Consider the following 15,295-nt stretch of genomic DNA (forward strand, 5'->3'; position numbering starts at 1 on the left):
ACTTCGATCACCAAGATCGTCTAGGTGCTGCCAAACACCAAGAGTAACAAGTTCCTAAGCCTTCACTTGACCTACACTCAGTTGGCCCTAGCTCAAGCACACTTGCTACACTTGCAATGGATGAGTTCTTCAAGGTTGAAACACAAACTAAGCACTAGATCTTCTCTCTTTTGCTCAAAGCTCTATCTTTTCTTCTCAAGGGTGGCCTCAGGTTTTCAAGGTGTCAAAGGCAACTGAAATGAACCAGGGGGTACCCTTATATAGAGTGGAGGAGGTCACATAGCCGTTGGAGGTTTTCTGCAGAAAAACCGTGACCACCGGAAGAACCGACGGTATAGAAAATATGGGCATCGGTTCAACCGGTCTCTCTGTGTCAAAGAAGTAGCCGTTGGAGTTCTGACACAGTATCCACGCTTGCGTCATTGCACCGGTGCATGCTCCGTAGGGCATCGGTTCAACCGGTGCTGAAGAGGTTCGCTGATCAACTCAAACAAGCGTTCTGGAACAAAGTACATCCAATGCACCGGTGCTTTGTTTCTGAACCATCGGTTCAACCGGTGCTGAAGAGAAGTTGGAGTCCATCAAACATGCTCTCTGGAACAAAGGACTTTCATTGCACCGGTGCTTTGATTTCGGAGCGTCGGTTCAACCGGTGCTGAAGAGAGGTTGCAATCCATCAAAACATGCTCTCTGGAACAAAGGACTTTCATTGCACCGGTGCTTATCTTCTTGACCATCGGTTCAACCGGTGCTTTACTTGATATCTGCCTTCATCCAGAGAAGATGGACCGACAGGGCATCGGTCCTTCCGCCATGCATCGGATGCTCCGATGCTTGTGCACCGGTTCAACCGGTGCTACTGATTTTCTTTGTTTTCAGCTGTTTTGACTTGGATTCGAATGTGACTTTGATTGTTTCTTCTTCCAAGAGTTGTGTTGACTTCTATTGACCATCTTTTGCTGTTTTTGAGTGAGTGTGTAATATGTCTAGGGCCAACTCAAATTTGATCAAGTTACTAACTCATGAACCCCTCTTAATAGTGCGATCACTACAAAACTATAAAACCTATACTAACCTAAGTGTCCTTCTCAACCTTGTGACACTTAGGACTAGAAAGATCCTTAGCCTTGACAAATATAAGTTAAAAGCCGAGATCGCCTTTTTGAATGACCGAAAATGAGGGGCCTCTTTTGACATATGACCAAATGAGCGATAATGATCTATTAAGCTGCACAAACTCATTAGTCACAATAATGGTTGTCATTAATCACCGAAACATACCTTGAGTGCCTAGATGCTTACAAACAGCATCACTCTATCAAGTATGGACGAAATGCATTCCCTTTTTCTTTCCTTACCAACTACTCCATTTAAAACGTTTGGCAATATCGAAGACCTGCAGTGAACATCGAAGAACATCCAGTTGGCATCTCCGTAAGTTTGAGCTATGGTGCATTGACAGCTATCTAAGACCTTCTCTTGCTACTGATGCTTACGGACTATGGTGCATTGATCAGGATGCTACAGGGGCTAAGATCATTGATAGGCTTCGTGATACAGGGGGTCGAAACTTGCCCAGAAATCCATTTGTTTTTGTTATATGCATTTCCGTAAGTTTATCAAAAACCTCAGAGATGGTTGAAACTTCACATCCTTGCCCAAGAGTGTCACCCGATCTCATATGGAAGAGGCAAGTAATTGGATCAAGCCGTTGGCGTCGTGCGATAGTGGTTTCTGGTTTGGTTAGCCACGCTTGATCCGTTGGGCGCCCAGGCCAAGAGACCGTCTCCTCATTCACGTGGCGACAATGGCGTGCCGACGAGTGACACTCGCCGCCGCCGTCCTCCTGTGCGCGGCTGCGGGGCCTGCGCTGGGGGCGAAGCGGACGCGCATCCCGGACGACCTGCGCGACGTGGTCGACGACGAGGAGGACGACGGCTGGCGCCATTGGGGCGCGCCCTCCTCGCGGGGCCCGAGCGGGCCGCCGCCGGACCTGTCAAGGATGGATCCGGCCGCTCTCCAGGACGAGCTCCTCCGCGGCCAAACCGGGCCGTCGTTCGGCTTCGTGAAGCTCCGCCCCGGCGCCCCCCGCTCACGGGTGCGGATCCCTCGATCGCCGCCACGTCCGCGCGCCCGTTTCGTTTGACCGTGGCGTTGAAAGTCTGGATCGGATTTGTTCTCGCAGGAGGATGTGGCAGGGATCGCGACGAGGTGGAGCAATGTGGTGCGGACGGGATCGGTGGAGGCCAAATTCGTGGCGGTTGATTTTGGAACGCTCATGTTCACCATGGAGAGAGGGAGAGACATTCTGGAGGTTGGTGTTTGCTTTCTTGTTCTGTATACAATGCAGTAAGATTGGGCAGCAGGAACGTAGTCTTTTGTTTTTTTTTTTAATCTGGGGTTGATCCTACCATTTTGTTTGAAGGATTGGACTGGATGTTAGAAAGTGCTAATTTACTTGGACACTCTCATTCACCTTGAGGGTTGATGTGAACTCGAAGTCGACTGCAATTAGCTTTCCCTGCTTTTTTTTTCTTCCGATTTAGCTTTCCCTGAAACTGTGTTAGGTATGAACTGTATCATGCTCATACTTGCACCCGTCGATTCAGAGGCTTGATCAGTACCTACCACAGACCATGATCTGGTAATTTCGCATGCAAAATATACGCATAGTTCAGTTCATGAACTTTAAATTTTTCTGTGGAAAGGTAATAACATGTCTCTTGTTGTCTGTTTATCCCATGGCTCTATTCTATTTACATGATGATAGAATGTTATTCATCTGACTGTTGTATAGCTCAATGTGTAGAGTGTCCAGCATCAATGAGACAATGCCCATACGGGAGTCGGTAGAACACACGATTTGTTCCAGTAGTGGGAGATGGGATTTTGAGGGGTTTGCTTAAGCTGATGGCACCTGTCTATCCGTTCTTCCATTTCCAGAGTCTCGGGGCATAGCATGTGAAATTGGTGGCTCAGACAATCGATCGAAAAGCACGAATCCCTTTCCGATTTGCAGTTAGCATTACTGGCCTTTCCTTTCCAATCTGCTGATTTCCTTTTTCTTTTTTTGTTTCAGCTGAAAGAATTTATCTTGAACCAAGCTGAGGCCTACGAGTTCAAAATTGGTGACAAAATATTCCGCAGACCTGGAGACCCACCCCTGGACAAAGTTCTTGAGAAGCTACAGAAGAAGAAGAAGAGGGATAAGTCGTCGAAAGATGAACTGTAGATTTATTTGCTAGCTTGGCCTGCATGTCCTGTTCGCTCGTTCCCTTCCGAGAGTGTAATCTTTTCTTGTGTAGCAGTTTTACCTTTTGCAATCTGACAAGACCACAAGTAGCCGTCCTCTTTGCTCTGCATATTACTGATGGGTGATGGAGCATTGTAACTGTGGTACCCCCACCCCCCACCCAATTCTGAATGCAAGAATGCAACCGTCTCTGGTCAGAGCATTTGGTCTTTGCCAACGCCCGTTGGTAACATGCTGTTTGTCGGTTCATTGTGCTGGCGTAATCAGCCGCCAACAGCGACGTCATTCCCCGTCCCTGAAAGGCTAGCAGCGTCGCGACCACCGGGCGACAGCGACGGGCGGCAATAGTGGCATGCCGATTGCCGAAGCCATCACCTGCCTGTCTGTCTGTCCAACGCGGTGTCTCTTGAGCAAGCCACTGCGCCCTGGCCACCCTTTCGCACCGGCTGGCTTGCGATCACTGCAACCTGCTGCCTGCCTGTCCGAGCAATGCAATCCACAGAGCTCCCGTCCACATCGTCGTCGTCGCACGCACGCAGGATCCTCGGCGCCCATCCCTCCCTCCGCCTCCGGGCGCGGCGGCACCGCGAATCAATCCCAGACCAGAAGAAGATACGAGAAAATATCTCGGCCAGCAGTTCCTGTGCTGATCTTGCCGTGGGCGTGGATCTTGGACCGCACACGGCACGCGCCCCAGCAGCTGCAGCTGCAGGTCACAGTCCCGGGCCACGCGCCCGCCCGCCCATGCCGGTGGCGTTCGCAGCTGGCGAAGCGCTCGTGCAGACGCAACGCAACCGACGCTCGCGAGCGTTCCGAATCCCCCGGGCGCGGCTCGGCAGCCCACCGCGCGCGTCTGGGCGCCCGATCCGACGGTCTCTAGTTCGTGCGCGTGCCGTCTGGTCTGGTCTGGGCGGCCTCGATCGAGGGCGTGGCGAGCGTTTGAGTGCTCGCCAACCCCTTGTGCTTCCTTCCAAGCTTCCGCCTAATCAGAGACGAAGCCTAGATAGACAAGCGCTGGCTGGAGATAGGATGGATAGCTAGCGGAAGACTTGTCGTCGCGCCCAAGGCCCATCTCCTCATCTCCCTTCCACGGTGGCGGAGAGATATCTTCGACGACGGACCCCTATCCCTTATAAGTTCTCATGCCGGTCGGTCCCCGATAGCTCGTCAGTCACTTTGACAGGAAGTAGAGGACACGCAGAGCGCAGCGCAGCGGCAGCCTCGCCGATCCAGTCGCACGCATTGCGTATACACAGCAGGACGAAGCCGGAACCGATCGGAATCGAAGAGGTTGATCGATCGAGCTCGGGCACTCGGGCGCTTGCCTGCCCTGCACCTGCGCCTCAAGGAGCTAGCTGCTGATTGGATCATTTAATTCCCGATCGAGTTCTTCTTCTTCGCCGCCGCCGGGCAGCTTGTTGTTCATCGATGGGCGTCGCGTTCGGGTGCTTCGGATCAGGGTCCAGCGATGGCGGTGATCGGCAAGGTACGCGCGCTGCACCTACGTTCTTCGTCCTAAAACTGAATTCTCGTGCATGTGTTAAACGTGGATATGGCCATGCCGCGCTGCGCCTACGACGTGCAGCTAGCAGCGCACGTAGGTACAATAATGCACGCTTGTTTGCTCTAGAGTCAACACTACTGTCTGATCGTGTGCGTGGTTTGCATTTCGAAGCAAGTATCTTGTTGTGCATGCTTGCGTTGTCCATTTGTCCGCAAGGACGGACGTGTAGTGCGTGCTCCCCGTGGGTCGCTGCCAGGTGAGGTCCGCGACATAGATCGCGCAGACATATCGTCCATTCCAGACGAAAAGGTACCCCCGCCCGAGCCGGCGGTTTGGCGGTTGCGTTGCGTCCTCGCGTGCATGCGTGTAGCGGCACGCCAGCAGCAGCCCAGCACGGCAAGAGCAAGACCAGCCGCAAAGCACCCGTTAGTATAGCTAGCAGCGTTGTCGCTTCGCTTTGACACATGGCAATGTGAAGCGCATGCCTGTTTGTCATCATTTCCGCAACGTTAAGCAACTCAATCTGCCCGTTCCAAAAAGCACCTGTAGATACCTACTAATAATACATTAATACCCAATATATACTGTATTCACGAACCCTACTATAGCTACCAGAGTACCGCCAGTTGCACAATACTAGCTGCTGGATCAGGTATATGGGTGGTAGCATGTTCAAGTGTTTCGGAGCATGCGTCTTTGAGCATCAGCGGCAAGGTATCTGCCTGCCTATGGCCTGCGGATAACCATATCCATCACCTAGCTAGTGCAGCATGCATTTGCTTGTTTCCTCGCTTCGCGTTATAACTGTTGTCTCATCATGCCGGATACGCAAATGTTGTGTACTACCCTATATACTTAATAGTATGGACTGGCTGTTGATTTGTTGCTGACCTTAGTCGTTTTTTTGTCATGCAGCATCGCAGGACCCCAAGCCGCTGATGACGACGACGGCCGCGTCGTCGAGCTTCGACTTCCGCGAGGAGTACACGAGCGCGTTCCGCACCGAGTCCTACAACGACTTCTGGGCGCGCGTGCTGGACATCACCCTCGCGCACGGCGCGGCGCTGGTGCCGCGCTCCGGCGGCGGCGGCGGCGGCACGGCGTCCAAGCGCCTCCCTTCGTACCGCCTCTTCGCGGAGCACCTCCTGGAGCCGGACCAGCGCGCCGTCCGCGCGGCGCTGGCGTCGCTGCGCAAGGGCGACGTGCGCGGCCTCCTCGGCGCCTACTACGCCGAGACGGCCAACGCGTCCTTCCTCTGCAGCCACCTGCTGAGGGACATCGAGCAGGTCCGCGTCCGCTACCGCCCGCTCAAGACCACGCTCCGCAAGCTGGCCCGCGACGTCGGCGTGTCAAACCTCGCCGACGTGTCCGCCGCGCTCGGCCAGCCATTCACGGCGCTGGCCGCGTCGCAGGGCAGGCTGCGCCAGGTGCAGCTCAGCTCCGCCGACCTGCTCAGGAGCCTCGACTCGGGAAGGAAGAAGGCGCGGCTACGGATCAGGGGCCTCGCGCGCCTCAGGCAGGCCCTCTCGGCGGCGTTCGTCGCGGTCGTCGCCGTCGTGGCCGTCGTCGGCGCGTTCCTCGGCGTGCACATCCTCGCCGCGTTCGCCGCCTTCCCGATGATGTCGCCGGCGCGGGCGCGGCTGGGCCTCTTCTCGGCCCGGACGGAGCGGCGGGCGCTCGTGCAGCTGGAGGCCGCCGCCAAGGGCACCTACATACTCAACCGGGACATGGACACCATCAGCCGCCTCGTTGCGCGGGTGCGCGACGAGGGGGAGCACATGCTCGCGCTACTGCAGCTCTGCGTCGACCACCGCGCCGCGGACGGCGGCGGCGACAAGGGGAGGCTGGTGCAGGAGGTGCTCAAGCAGCTGTGCAAGAACGAGGAGAGCTTCAGGCAGCAGCTGGACGAGCTGGAGGAGCACCTCTTCCTCTGCTTCATGACCATCAACAAGGCCAGGAGCATGGTCATGAAGTTCATAGCTACCCCAGAACAGACTTCCGATTGATCAGTCACAGGAAAGAAAAATTGGAGCTTCTAGGACAGATTTTAGCACGTGTACATACCATGCTGTAGTTTTTATTTCTCATCATCAGTACAGGAAAAAAGAGCAAAAAAAAAAAAACAGGTAGAGATTTTTTTTAACGCAGGCCATTGTGCTTTTGTTTGACCTTCTTCCGAAAAATACAGTATAGCATCGCAGCATTCGAAAGCTAACCTGATTTAGGGTTTTTACTACACCAACCTGCCTATATAGCTAAAACAAAAGCCACTCCAACCAATTTTTTTGATGAGCCCAGAATAGAGCATCACTTAGCAACCACTGGGGCTCTAGCAATTCACTATGCATTTACAGGATTTATGAATGGCCCTAGTTGGAGTTCTCCGCTAGAGTATCTCAAAAATAAAAAATAAAAGATCTTACACATGTATATATGTAACAGCAGCATAGTGACTAAAAAGAAATTTAGACAAAATTGTCCCCAAAACTTGTACAGTTCAAATCTCCATACACATTACTGCCAAAAACTATCTGATAATAAATGGCAATCCAAATGGTTTAACTACTTTATGCATTCTCCCTTCAGGCATCTTTCTCTCCACTTGGCCAATCTTTGAGGGTGGCCAGATGATGTGGGTCACCCTCCCCTGAACCAGACCTAAGGGAATCTGAAAAACAGCACAAAATAAGTCATACTGCCGCAGCATACTATGCTTCTTATATACTGTATTGGTTTCTTAATAGTTATAGTAATGAACTATCAACAAAGGAATCCGTTCTCTGTAAACAGTCAGAAATTCAGAATTGGAAGCCAAAAATGAATAGAGCCCAATTTATGATTTCTCCCCCGTCCCTGCTGTACTTGCTCACCAGGTGTGCACCATGGGCACATTTCAACCCATGATTAGTGAGGCAAACCACAATGTTTGTATAAACGAGCATGCCGTGAAGCTCATTTGTAGCACCTTTATAACTCAATAGTTCCATATTAGGCAGTCAAAGCAACACCAATTTGTTCAGATCAGAGCAATTTTTGTTGCTAGTTTCATGCTTACGAAAAATCACAACACAAACATAAATAGGAAGAACTCATTGCAAGTTGTCAAGCTTGACTATTATCACTGTGGTGGCACACTACTGAACTTGTCTGTTGCGAACCCCGACAGTCATAGACCCATACTTTTGCTCCGTTCCCATTTTTCAGTTTCTGCCTCTCTTTGGTATCTAGTTTGTGCAGTTTGGTTCATACTGTTGCTTAGGACTTTCATTATCTAAAAATTCGGTGAAGATTATGATGCATCAATTTTTATTTTCAGACCAAAACTACAGAATAAGAAACCAAAATGCTTTTGAATAGGCAACACCGGATAATTTAGCATTTTGCAATAACCTCAGCTCCACTAAGCTTGAAATCTTAAGGACCATAAATCCATAATGCTAACTAATCATGCAAATCTGAATGAACTAAGAGATCCCCACAAAGATGAATGTGATACTGTGATCATACCATGTTAGGCTATCTACCGGAATCCGTATCATCTAATAATTAATGGCATTTGCAACCCAGATGCTCCATTGCATATAAGCACCCAGTCTCACTGCTCCCAAAATTTAGGGGGGCATCTCAGAATTTTTCCACAAAGGAACATCTGGATTTCCCAATTTTATAACAAGCTAAATCCCAAATTCTCTGCATAAGAATTATTGCCTTTTCGGATTCACAAGCAGTATTTCGATATTGGTCCTCGGGAAAATAGGCTACAGAAAGATGCAACCCAAAATTTCCTTAATCATCTATCGATACAGAGCAAGAGCGCTGGAAGCATTAATGGCCTGTTTGGTAGAGCTCCCTGTGATTCTGATTCTCCAGTAGAAGTGATTCTCTGAGAGAAAATGAATTTACATGATAAACACTGCAATGAGACTAATTCTGTGTTGGGAGTGAATCCGGAGAAGCGGGTTTTTTCAGCTCCCAGCCCTTAGTTCATTTCAGAGAATCAATTCACGGAATTCTCTCTAGGAGTGATTTTCAGAAAACTGCCGTTTGGCAGAGCTTCACAAATTCACTCCAGATTCCCTCTGAGAATCAGGGAGCGGAGCTCTGCCAAACGGGGCCTAAGTTTCACTCAGCAAACTTGACGTGAACAGGGGCAACCGAATAAGTAGTACTGTAGTACAGATGTCAAAAAGAAGTAACTTACCGGCCCGAATGCCCTAGAATCCCAACTGCAAGAAGCATTATCACCTTCAACCCAGTAATGCCCTTCGGGGATCTTAGTTATCTTAAGGGACCCAGGGAGCCATAACCATTCTCCAGGAAGCGCAATCAACCTCTTCACAAACAACTCCTTGTGATTGCTGGGGCACCTACGAGACACAAGAATGATCAGGCTAGAGACATGGGATAAGTTGGTGGCATGGACCTTCCCCCCAAATTCTCATCCTTACCTGAACAAAACCACATCACCATGAGAGAAGTTGTATTGCTCAAGGCACCACCTTTCTGCTAAGATGACATCACCTGGTTCCAACACAAGGTCAGCACAAACCAGAAGACAAACTATCTGAATTTGTGCTGCAGCATACCTAAATGCCCGTGTCTATTTATATGCAGAAATCGATATCATTATACCTCGCCACACACTGCTGGTCGCCGTGAACGTAGGATGCATGGATATACCGATCACTGAGGCGAACCTTACAAAACGATCGGAAATGGTGACGCCAATCACAGCTGCCATTGCAGTCTGGGCAATTGACCTAAGAAGGTTGTAGGTTCCCATATACAAGTATCCAACTATCCTGTCATACGGATAGAAACAGTAAGCGGAAACACTGAATAGAATGGGGTGCATCAGTGCAGCAATCAACTGCGCAAATAAGCCAACGTATGAAGCATCGCTAAAAAAGCAATTTGGCATTCTATGACACTCAACTTTCGTCACAAACATACAAGGAATCGTCACAGTACAGCATCTGTGACGGCCTATTGACGAAAAACAAATGTCATGAAAAGGTGTAAACACCTTCTACGACAAAAAATGTCAAAAAACATCATCACTTAGACAATGCCTAGAACATCACGACATGTTATGACACTAAAAACGACATTGGTCAATTTAAAAATAACACAAAACGCCACATAAGATCTTGCCACAGGACAGATGATAAGGCAAAATGATGTGCCAGTTGAAGTCGAAAATGATATGGCAAAGTTTGTGGCGGATTCAGATCGTCATAAACTCAAGTTAGGCTTATTTGTATGGCGCTATTATTTGGGCTTGGCCCCATTTAAAATCTGATTTGGGGTTAATTTCAAACCAACCTAATTATGAGGTCATGATTTTTCCATGTGGGCCAAGCCCATTTGATGCATGAAAATTAGGCCCAATACGATTCAGTCAATCATTCAATTTGAACCAATTTTATATGGAAATAGAATGTCCCAATTTGAAACCAATCACATTCAAGTACAAAATAATCCATAAGCCATACATTTGCACATATCAAAAGTTGAGAATAAATAGTTCTCAAAACACAAACATCAATAACATTTCACAGCCATAAGAAAAAAGGTTCTTCAGTTGAATAAAACAATCAAAGTGGAAAAATAAGCACTGCACATGAACTGTTCAGTACTAATTGCTTGTGTTTACGCTTGTTTAGCCGTCACTCGATGGCGGGAGCAGGCCGGCAGGCTGGGGAAGAAGGGGACTCACCTCCACCGCACCATCATCGCCGTGCGAGCTTGTCGGGGAAGAGCGCCGCCGCCACCATCAACTTCCTCCTCGCCAGGTTAGGGTTTGGGTTTGGGGGTTGTCAGGGAAGGTGTCCACCTTCGGCCTTAGAGGGAGGGCCTTGGACGGCCCGGTGGTGGTGGTGGGAGGGGGCGACTGAGACTAGCGGCGAGGGCGCCGCCAGTCGGGCGGTTGAGGAAGGCGGCCGGGGAGGGCTGGCGGCGGGGGCATCATGGTGCCGCTTCGGCAAAGCCAGATTTGTTGGCGGCGGGCTGCGGGGCTAGATTCGGAGGCGGCAGCCGCCGAAGACGGGGAAGGAAGGCGGTGGTGGGGGAGCTCGACGCCGCACCGGAGACTGGGAAGGAGGGTGGTGGAGGCGGCGCCGCGTGGCCGGAACCAAGCGAAAAGGGCCAAAGGCGGGGGGTGTGGCCGGCGGCGCGGCGCTCGGGCTCTCGACCGCGCGAGGCGCTCGAGCATGGAGAGAGAATAGATGGGGGAGGGAGTAGATAAGGTTGTTCTCAATCGTTGAATGCGGATCCAATGGCCAGTATAGTTGACCGATGAGAACACGAAATATCAGTCACCTGACGAATAGACACACCCATTTATGTGCGAGTAGCGAAATAGTATTTGGTTATATTATACTAAAATATTCAAACAAGAATTGGATGGAGAATTGCAATTTGCATCCGCAAGTCTATGTTTCCTGTCAAATCATGTGTGTCAATTAACATTCTCTTTTTGAAACAGACCAGTACATTATTCTAGCTCCTCGCAACAAGCTCATCTTGCGCATGCACTTTTTCTCAAATGAAAATTTGACTGTTGCATCGTGAATCTAAGCAGACAAGTCATTAAAGGCCGTGTTTGGATGAATCCACGAAAACTTTTACAGTAAAAGACAAATGCCTGCATGCAGTACTAAATGAAGTCTATTTACAAAATCTTTTTAGGAATGAGTGTAACTTTTCGAGACGAATCTAATGAGCCAAGTTCCATCATGATTGGCTACAGTGATGCTACAGTAACCGCGCTCAATCATCCTCCAATCGTACGGTCAAAGGCCTCATTAGCTAGAGCAACTGCTACAGTGTCCTAGTTGTGGAGATAATTTTGTAATTAGATTTTATTTAATACCCCTAATTAGTGGTCAAATCATTGTTTCTCTCTCGTCAAAACATTTTCACCCCTCCTCCAAACACGGCCAAACATGGCGCAGGCAACTCTCTACCAATGAAAACAAAGATTTTTGGTTGGCAATGGAGGATGGATTCATGGCCTACTGACCTAGCACCAGTGATGAGAAGGTGGGCCTGCACGTGCTGGCACGGAAATTTGGAACTCACCCTGACTGGTGTTTGCCTCTCACTCTCACCGCGTGCCGGCTAGCCTCTGCGCTGCTCCCACTCGTAGCGTATTGATTGGAGAACCAGGTACCCTGTGGCCGCGTTCAACGACAACAAGACCGCCCAGGCGGATGGGCACAGGGCTTGCGGCGGGGCGGGCGAGGGCGCGCGTGAGGCGGCGGTCGTCGGGCGAAGGCGAGGGCGCGGGAGCGCGGCCGTGGCTACGCCTCGTGGCCTCGTGGGGCCTCGAAGACGCGTCGGGCCGGCACAGGGGCGCGGGAGGCGGTGGCGAGAGCGCGCGAGAGAGACAGATGAGGTGAGGGCGGCGGACGCTCAGGAGATGGCGCGGGCGAGGAGGCGGCTGGCCGGCTGCGTGGGTAGAAAACCCAAACCGCAACCGATAGCGTGAGTTTTGGGCCGCGCAGACTCGCAGAAACAGAAGCCCATGGGGGAGGGACGCATGCACGCGATTGGGCCCCCAGTCGCCCCCGATGGCGTCTTTTTTGTTTTTACATTTTTCAAAAAAAAATTACAAAAATATATTTTCGATTTCAAAATTTACAAATCTATACCCCTACCGCCCGGCCAGTTGGCGGCAGGGGGCCTGCCGCCAACTGGCCGGGCGGTAGGGACTTAAATGTAAATAAAAAAATTTGTTTTTGCATGGAGGTTCGTGGCGGGGACCTGCCGCCCCCCCCCCTGCCGGGCGGCAGGCCCCCTGCCGCCAACTGGAGGGGCGGCAGGGGGCCTGCCGCCCGGCAAGGGGGGGCGACAGGCCCCCTCTCCCCGCAAAATTACATCTGTGAGCCATTTGATGTGGTTTTAAATATTTTCCATACAATTAGAAACCATTAGTAAAGTACATGAATATAAAAAAGTATAAGGTATCAATTCATACACATAAGCAAATAAAACGAAATAGGTGATGCATGAGAACGAAATAAGTATAACATGACGACATGTCCATAACAAAAATACGGAAACAACTAGAAAGACCTCCTAATCACCCCGGCCACCCCGACCATGTCGACCTCTTTTACGCTGAGCGTGGACGTGGTCTGTAGAGTAGGTGTGTCGCTCTGGAGGCCCTACGTCTCTAGCTGGACGTCCGATGGCCACAGGTGTCTAGAAGGTAGGATCGGCCTGCGGGTTAGATGTAGAAAATAACTGACTCCAATCTTCGAAGTTCGCCCCAAAGTTATACTGTGTGGGCCCTATACAGTAGCAATTAAGATATCTTAATCATCGTCTTTTAAGTCATATATTTGGGTACATATTCATCATACGTACCTGTTGGTTGTGGATACGAAGAAGGAGCCATATCAGGATACTGGTGTTGCGATCCTGTAAAACGTTCAAATTATTTAAAATATTCATAGAAATAAGAAGAACATGATAAATTCGGTTACGGATTAGGTATTTACCTTGTGTGTCTTCTGCTGTCGCCGTAGGGTTATACGAAGAAGTTCCCGCATCATAAAACTGTTGTGATTCTATATGTAAATGCAAAAGGAATTAGACTTCATATCACAATTAATTGAAATGAAGATATGGACTATATGTTTACCGAAAGGTCGTGCTGGTGTCTGTGTTGGTTGAAATGACATCCACGCAGCTGGTGCCATGGTACTAAACTGGGTCCCTCCGTGAGGTTGATAAGGTTGGTGTGCAAAATCTGTATGGACTGAGAATTAATTGTTGGCTTCAAAGTAGGAAGTCAGTAAATATCCTCACGTACCAGGATAATGCTGCTGAGACCAATAAGGTGCTTGGGAAGGCTGCTGCTGTGTTGGACCACAAGGAAACGAGGTCGAGGCTTGAGACGAACCGTAGGAGTCCTCGTACGATGTCCGGCTACCAAAGGCTTCAAGCATGGAATGGGCTCTGTCTGAAACTCGGGTCCAGGCCAACTCTTGCTCATTCCTATCCATCATAGATCCCGCTCGAATCCTCATCAAATTCGTCCTGGCATCTACGTCCATCAACCTACACATTTCAAACTGCAAGCAAGAAAAAGAAAGACATTAACACTCTAATCCAAAGTATTTGAAAAGCGATGATAATTTTGACTCACCGCCCCAGCTAATGCCTCATCCCTATGTCGTGCATAGCCATCCTGTGGTGTCGCAACATGCAGCTGTGGATGCATGTCAGCAAATATCAAGCGGCAACGAGTCTTAGGCTGGTACCAGGTCAGGTACACCCTGTACGAAGCCTCGGTGTGTGCAGGGGCCACAAGCGCCACGTTCTCCTCTGCCTGGTCCCAGCCATCGATCTAAGGCTGCACCCTTGTCACCCACATGTCGGAGAATGGTTGACCAGTCCTCGACAAACTAAATATTGAAAACAATTTAGTCAAATATGATTAGTTAACTTTGCAATGCATAGTAACTGAAATGACATTTCAATTGTTACATGTGGTCATGGCGTTCGACCCGCTCCAATGCTGTCGGCACAGGATATAACTGCATTTGACCGAACTGTCTCCTGACTCTGTCCGGGCAGTGAGCCTCAATGTAAACGTCGTACAACAACGGTGTAGTTGTCATCCAAAAAGCCTGGTCCTGAAAGCAAACTGAAGATATCCCGATCGGTGCACGAGTGCTTATAGCCAACTCGGAGTAGGGCTCCCACACGACGTCTTCAGGTGTCAACCGATCAAAATCAGCCACAAATTCAGGATAGGACCGACGAGACTGTACGTGAGCCCAACTCTTCTGCACAAATTTAATAATAATATGTACCAATAAGAAATACAAAGCGGGTCCAACAAAGCAACAGAATTGCCAACAGAATAGTAGGAGTAGCAGTAATTTCCGTACCTGACGAGCGTACCAAAGAGTCCCCATGGTGGGCCTATCGTCCTCGGTATCACCGTACATATCCAGCTCATATGGTGAGTGGTCCACAATCGGACGACCAATTGCTATCCTCTCGTACGACCAAAGCTATAGCAGAATCTGACATCCTGTAAGAATTGCATTGGTCTTATTTTGCACTGATGTCTTGCAGAGGCCACGGTACGTGGCTGCAAGTACCGCTGCACCCCAACTGTATTGAGGCATTTCCGCCACAGCTGCCTCTGCGATCTCCTGTGCGTAAGGCACAAGCACCCTATCCACATAGGCCCCGTGTGAGTTGTTGAACATTATGTATCCAAACAACCACAACAGGTATGCCTCAAGGGATCAAGTGACGCTATCCTCATCAGCATCATGTGCCAAATTGTCGGGCTGCATAGACAAGATGAACATTTATGAGTACGGGATCAATTATAAAATAAAACCATAACTGCACTAGTCAAAAGCATAACTCTAACATTAATCGTAACAAAACAAGGTATGTACCTGGAACTGCATGATCCATGACTTGGCAGGCCCTGTTGCTCTTGGGTGCTCCACTACATCAATCGCGATGTCAATATTTGCAAAACGCTCTTCTAGATCCTCTAACCA

At 49.7% G+C, this 15,295-nt stretch overlaps 3 protein-coding genes and 1 long non-coding RNA gene across 7 annotated transcripts; 2 read left to right on the plus strand and 2 right to left on the minus strand.

Annotated features, from left to right (window-relative positions):
- Window positions 1-1,222: 1,222 nt before the first annotated feature.
- On the plus strand, window positions 1,223-3,464 carry LOC120699155. 2 transcript variants are annotated; one of them, XM_039983038.1, is made up of 4 exons: window positions 1,223-1,434; window positions 1,518-2,098; window positions 2,186-2,314; window positions 3,080-3,464. In XM_039983038.1, the coding sequence occupies exons 2-4, from the start codon at window positions 1,808-1,810 to the stop codon at window positions 3,230-3,232; spliced, it is 573 nt and encodes a 190-aa protein (XP_039838972.1). In that variant the 5' UTR covers window positions 1,223-1,434; window positions 1,518-1,807; the 3' UTR covers window positions 3,233-3,464. The 2 variants fall into 2 exon arrangements, with proteins under 2 accessions (XP_039838972.1, XP_039838971.1); XM_039983037.1 differs by having other exon boundaries at window positions 1,223-2,098.
- Window positions 3,465-4,366: 902 nt separating this feature from the next.
- On the plus strand, window positions 4,367-7,160 carry LOC120699156 (UPF0496 protein 3-like). Its single transcript, XM_039983039.1, has 2 exons — window positions 4,367-4,739; window positions 5,673-7,160. The coding sequence occupies exons 1-2, from the start codon at window positions 4,682-4,684 to the stop codon at window positions 6,761-6,763; spliced, it is 1,149 nt and encodes a 382-aa protein (XP_039838973.1). The 5' UTR covers window positions 4,367-4,681; the 3' UTR covers window positions 6,764-7,160.
- Window positions 7,014-10,976, minus strand: LOC120699158 (mitochondrial inner membrane protease subunit 2-like). Of its 3 annotated transcripts, none has more exons than XM_039983041.1 (5): window positions 10,477-10,971; window positions 9,390-9,559; window positions 9,206-9,278; window positions 8,959-9,124; window positions 7,014-7,425 (listed from the first exon to the last, which is right to left on the minus strand). In XM_039983041.1, the coding sequence occupies exons 1-5, from the start codon at window positions 10,491-10,493 to the stop codon at window positions 7,285-7,287; spliced, it is 567 nt and encodes a 188-aa protein (XP_039838975.1). In that variant the 5' UTR covers window positions 10,494-10,971; the 3' UTR covers window positions 7,014-7,284. The 3 variants fall into 3 exon arrangements, with proteins under 3 accessions (XP_039838975.1, XP_039838976.1, XP_039838974.1); XM_039983042.1 differs by having other exon boundaries at window positions 7,038-7,425; window positions 9,390-9,554; window positions 10,477-10,976; XM_039983040.1 differs by having other exon boundaries at window positions 7,038-7,425; window positions 9,390-10,976.
- A 2,753-nt stretch (window positions 10,977-13,729) lies between these two features.
- Window positions 13,730-13,996, minus strand: LOC120701450. The gene is made up of 2 exons (XR_005686105.1): window positions 13,915-13,996; window positions 13,730-13,840 (listed from the first exon to the last, which is right to left on the minus strand). It is a non-coding gene; the product is annotated as an uncharacterized LOC120701450 (long non-coding RNA).
- Between the last annotated feature and the right edge of the window lie 1,299 nt (window positions 13,997-15,295).

Source organism: Panicum virgatum, chromosome 3K, assembly GCF_016808335.1.
Source record: "Panicum virgatum strain AP13 chromosome 3K, P.virgatum_v5, whole genome shotgun sequence".
NCBI classification, from domain to species: Eukaryota; Viridiplantae; Streptophyta; class Magnoliopsida; order Poales; family Poaceae; genus Panicum; species Panicum virgatum.

Bases quoted from the DNA above. Each gene is read 5' to 3' on its own strand.
- LOC120699156 (XM_039983039.1), top strand. From the start codon at position 4,682: ATGGGCGTCGCGTTCGGGTGCTTCGGATCAGGGTCCAGCGATGGCGGT. The intron at 4,740-5,672 runs GTACGCGCGCTG...TTTGTCATGCAG, and splicing joins CGATGGCGGTGATCGGCAAG to CATCGCAGGACCCCAAGCCG.
- LOC120699155 (XM_039983037.1), top strand. From the start codon at position 1,808: ATGGCGTGCCGACGAGTGACACTCGCCGCCGCCGTCCTCCTGTGCGCG. The intron at 2,099-2,185 runs GTGCGGATCCCT...TTGTTCTCGCAG, and splicing joins CCGGCGCCCCCCGCTCACGG to GAGGATGTGGCAGGGATCGC. The intron at 2,315-3,079 runs GTTGGTGTTTGC...TTTTTGTTTCAG, and splicing joins GAGGGAGAGACATTCTGGAG to CTGAAAGAATTTATCTTGAA.
- LOC120699158 (XM_039983040.1), bottom strand. From the start codon at position 9,708: ATGTTTGTGACGAAAGTTGAGTGTCATAGAATGCCAAATTGCTTTTTT. The intron at 9,279-9,389 runs GTATAATGATAT...TGTTGGAACCAG, and splicing joins GACCAGCAGTGTGTGGCGAG to GTGATGTCATCTTAGCAGAA. The intron at 9,125-9,205 runs GTAAGGATGAGA...TGTGTCTCGTAG, and splicing joins GGTGATGTGGTTTTGTTCAG to GTGCCCCAGCAATCACAAGG.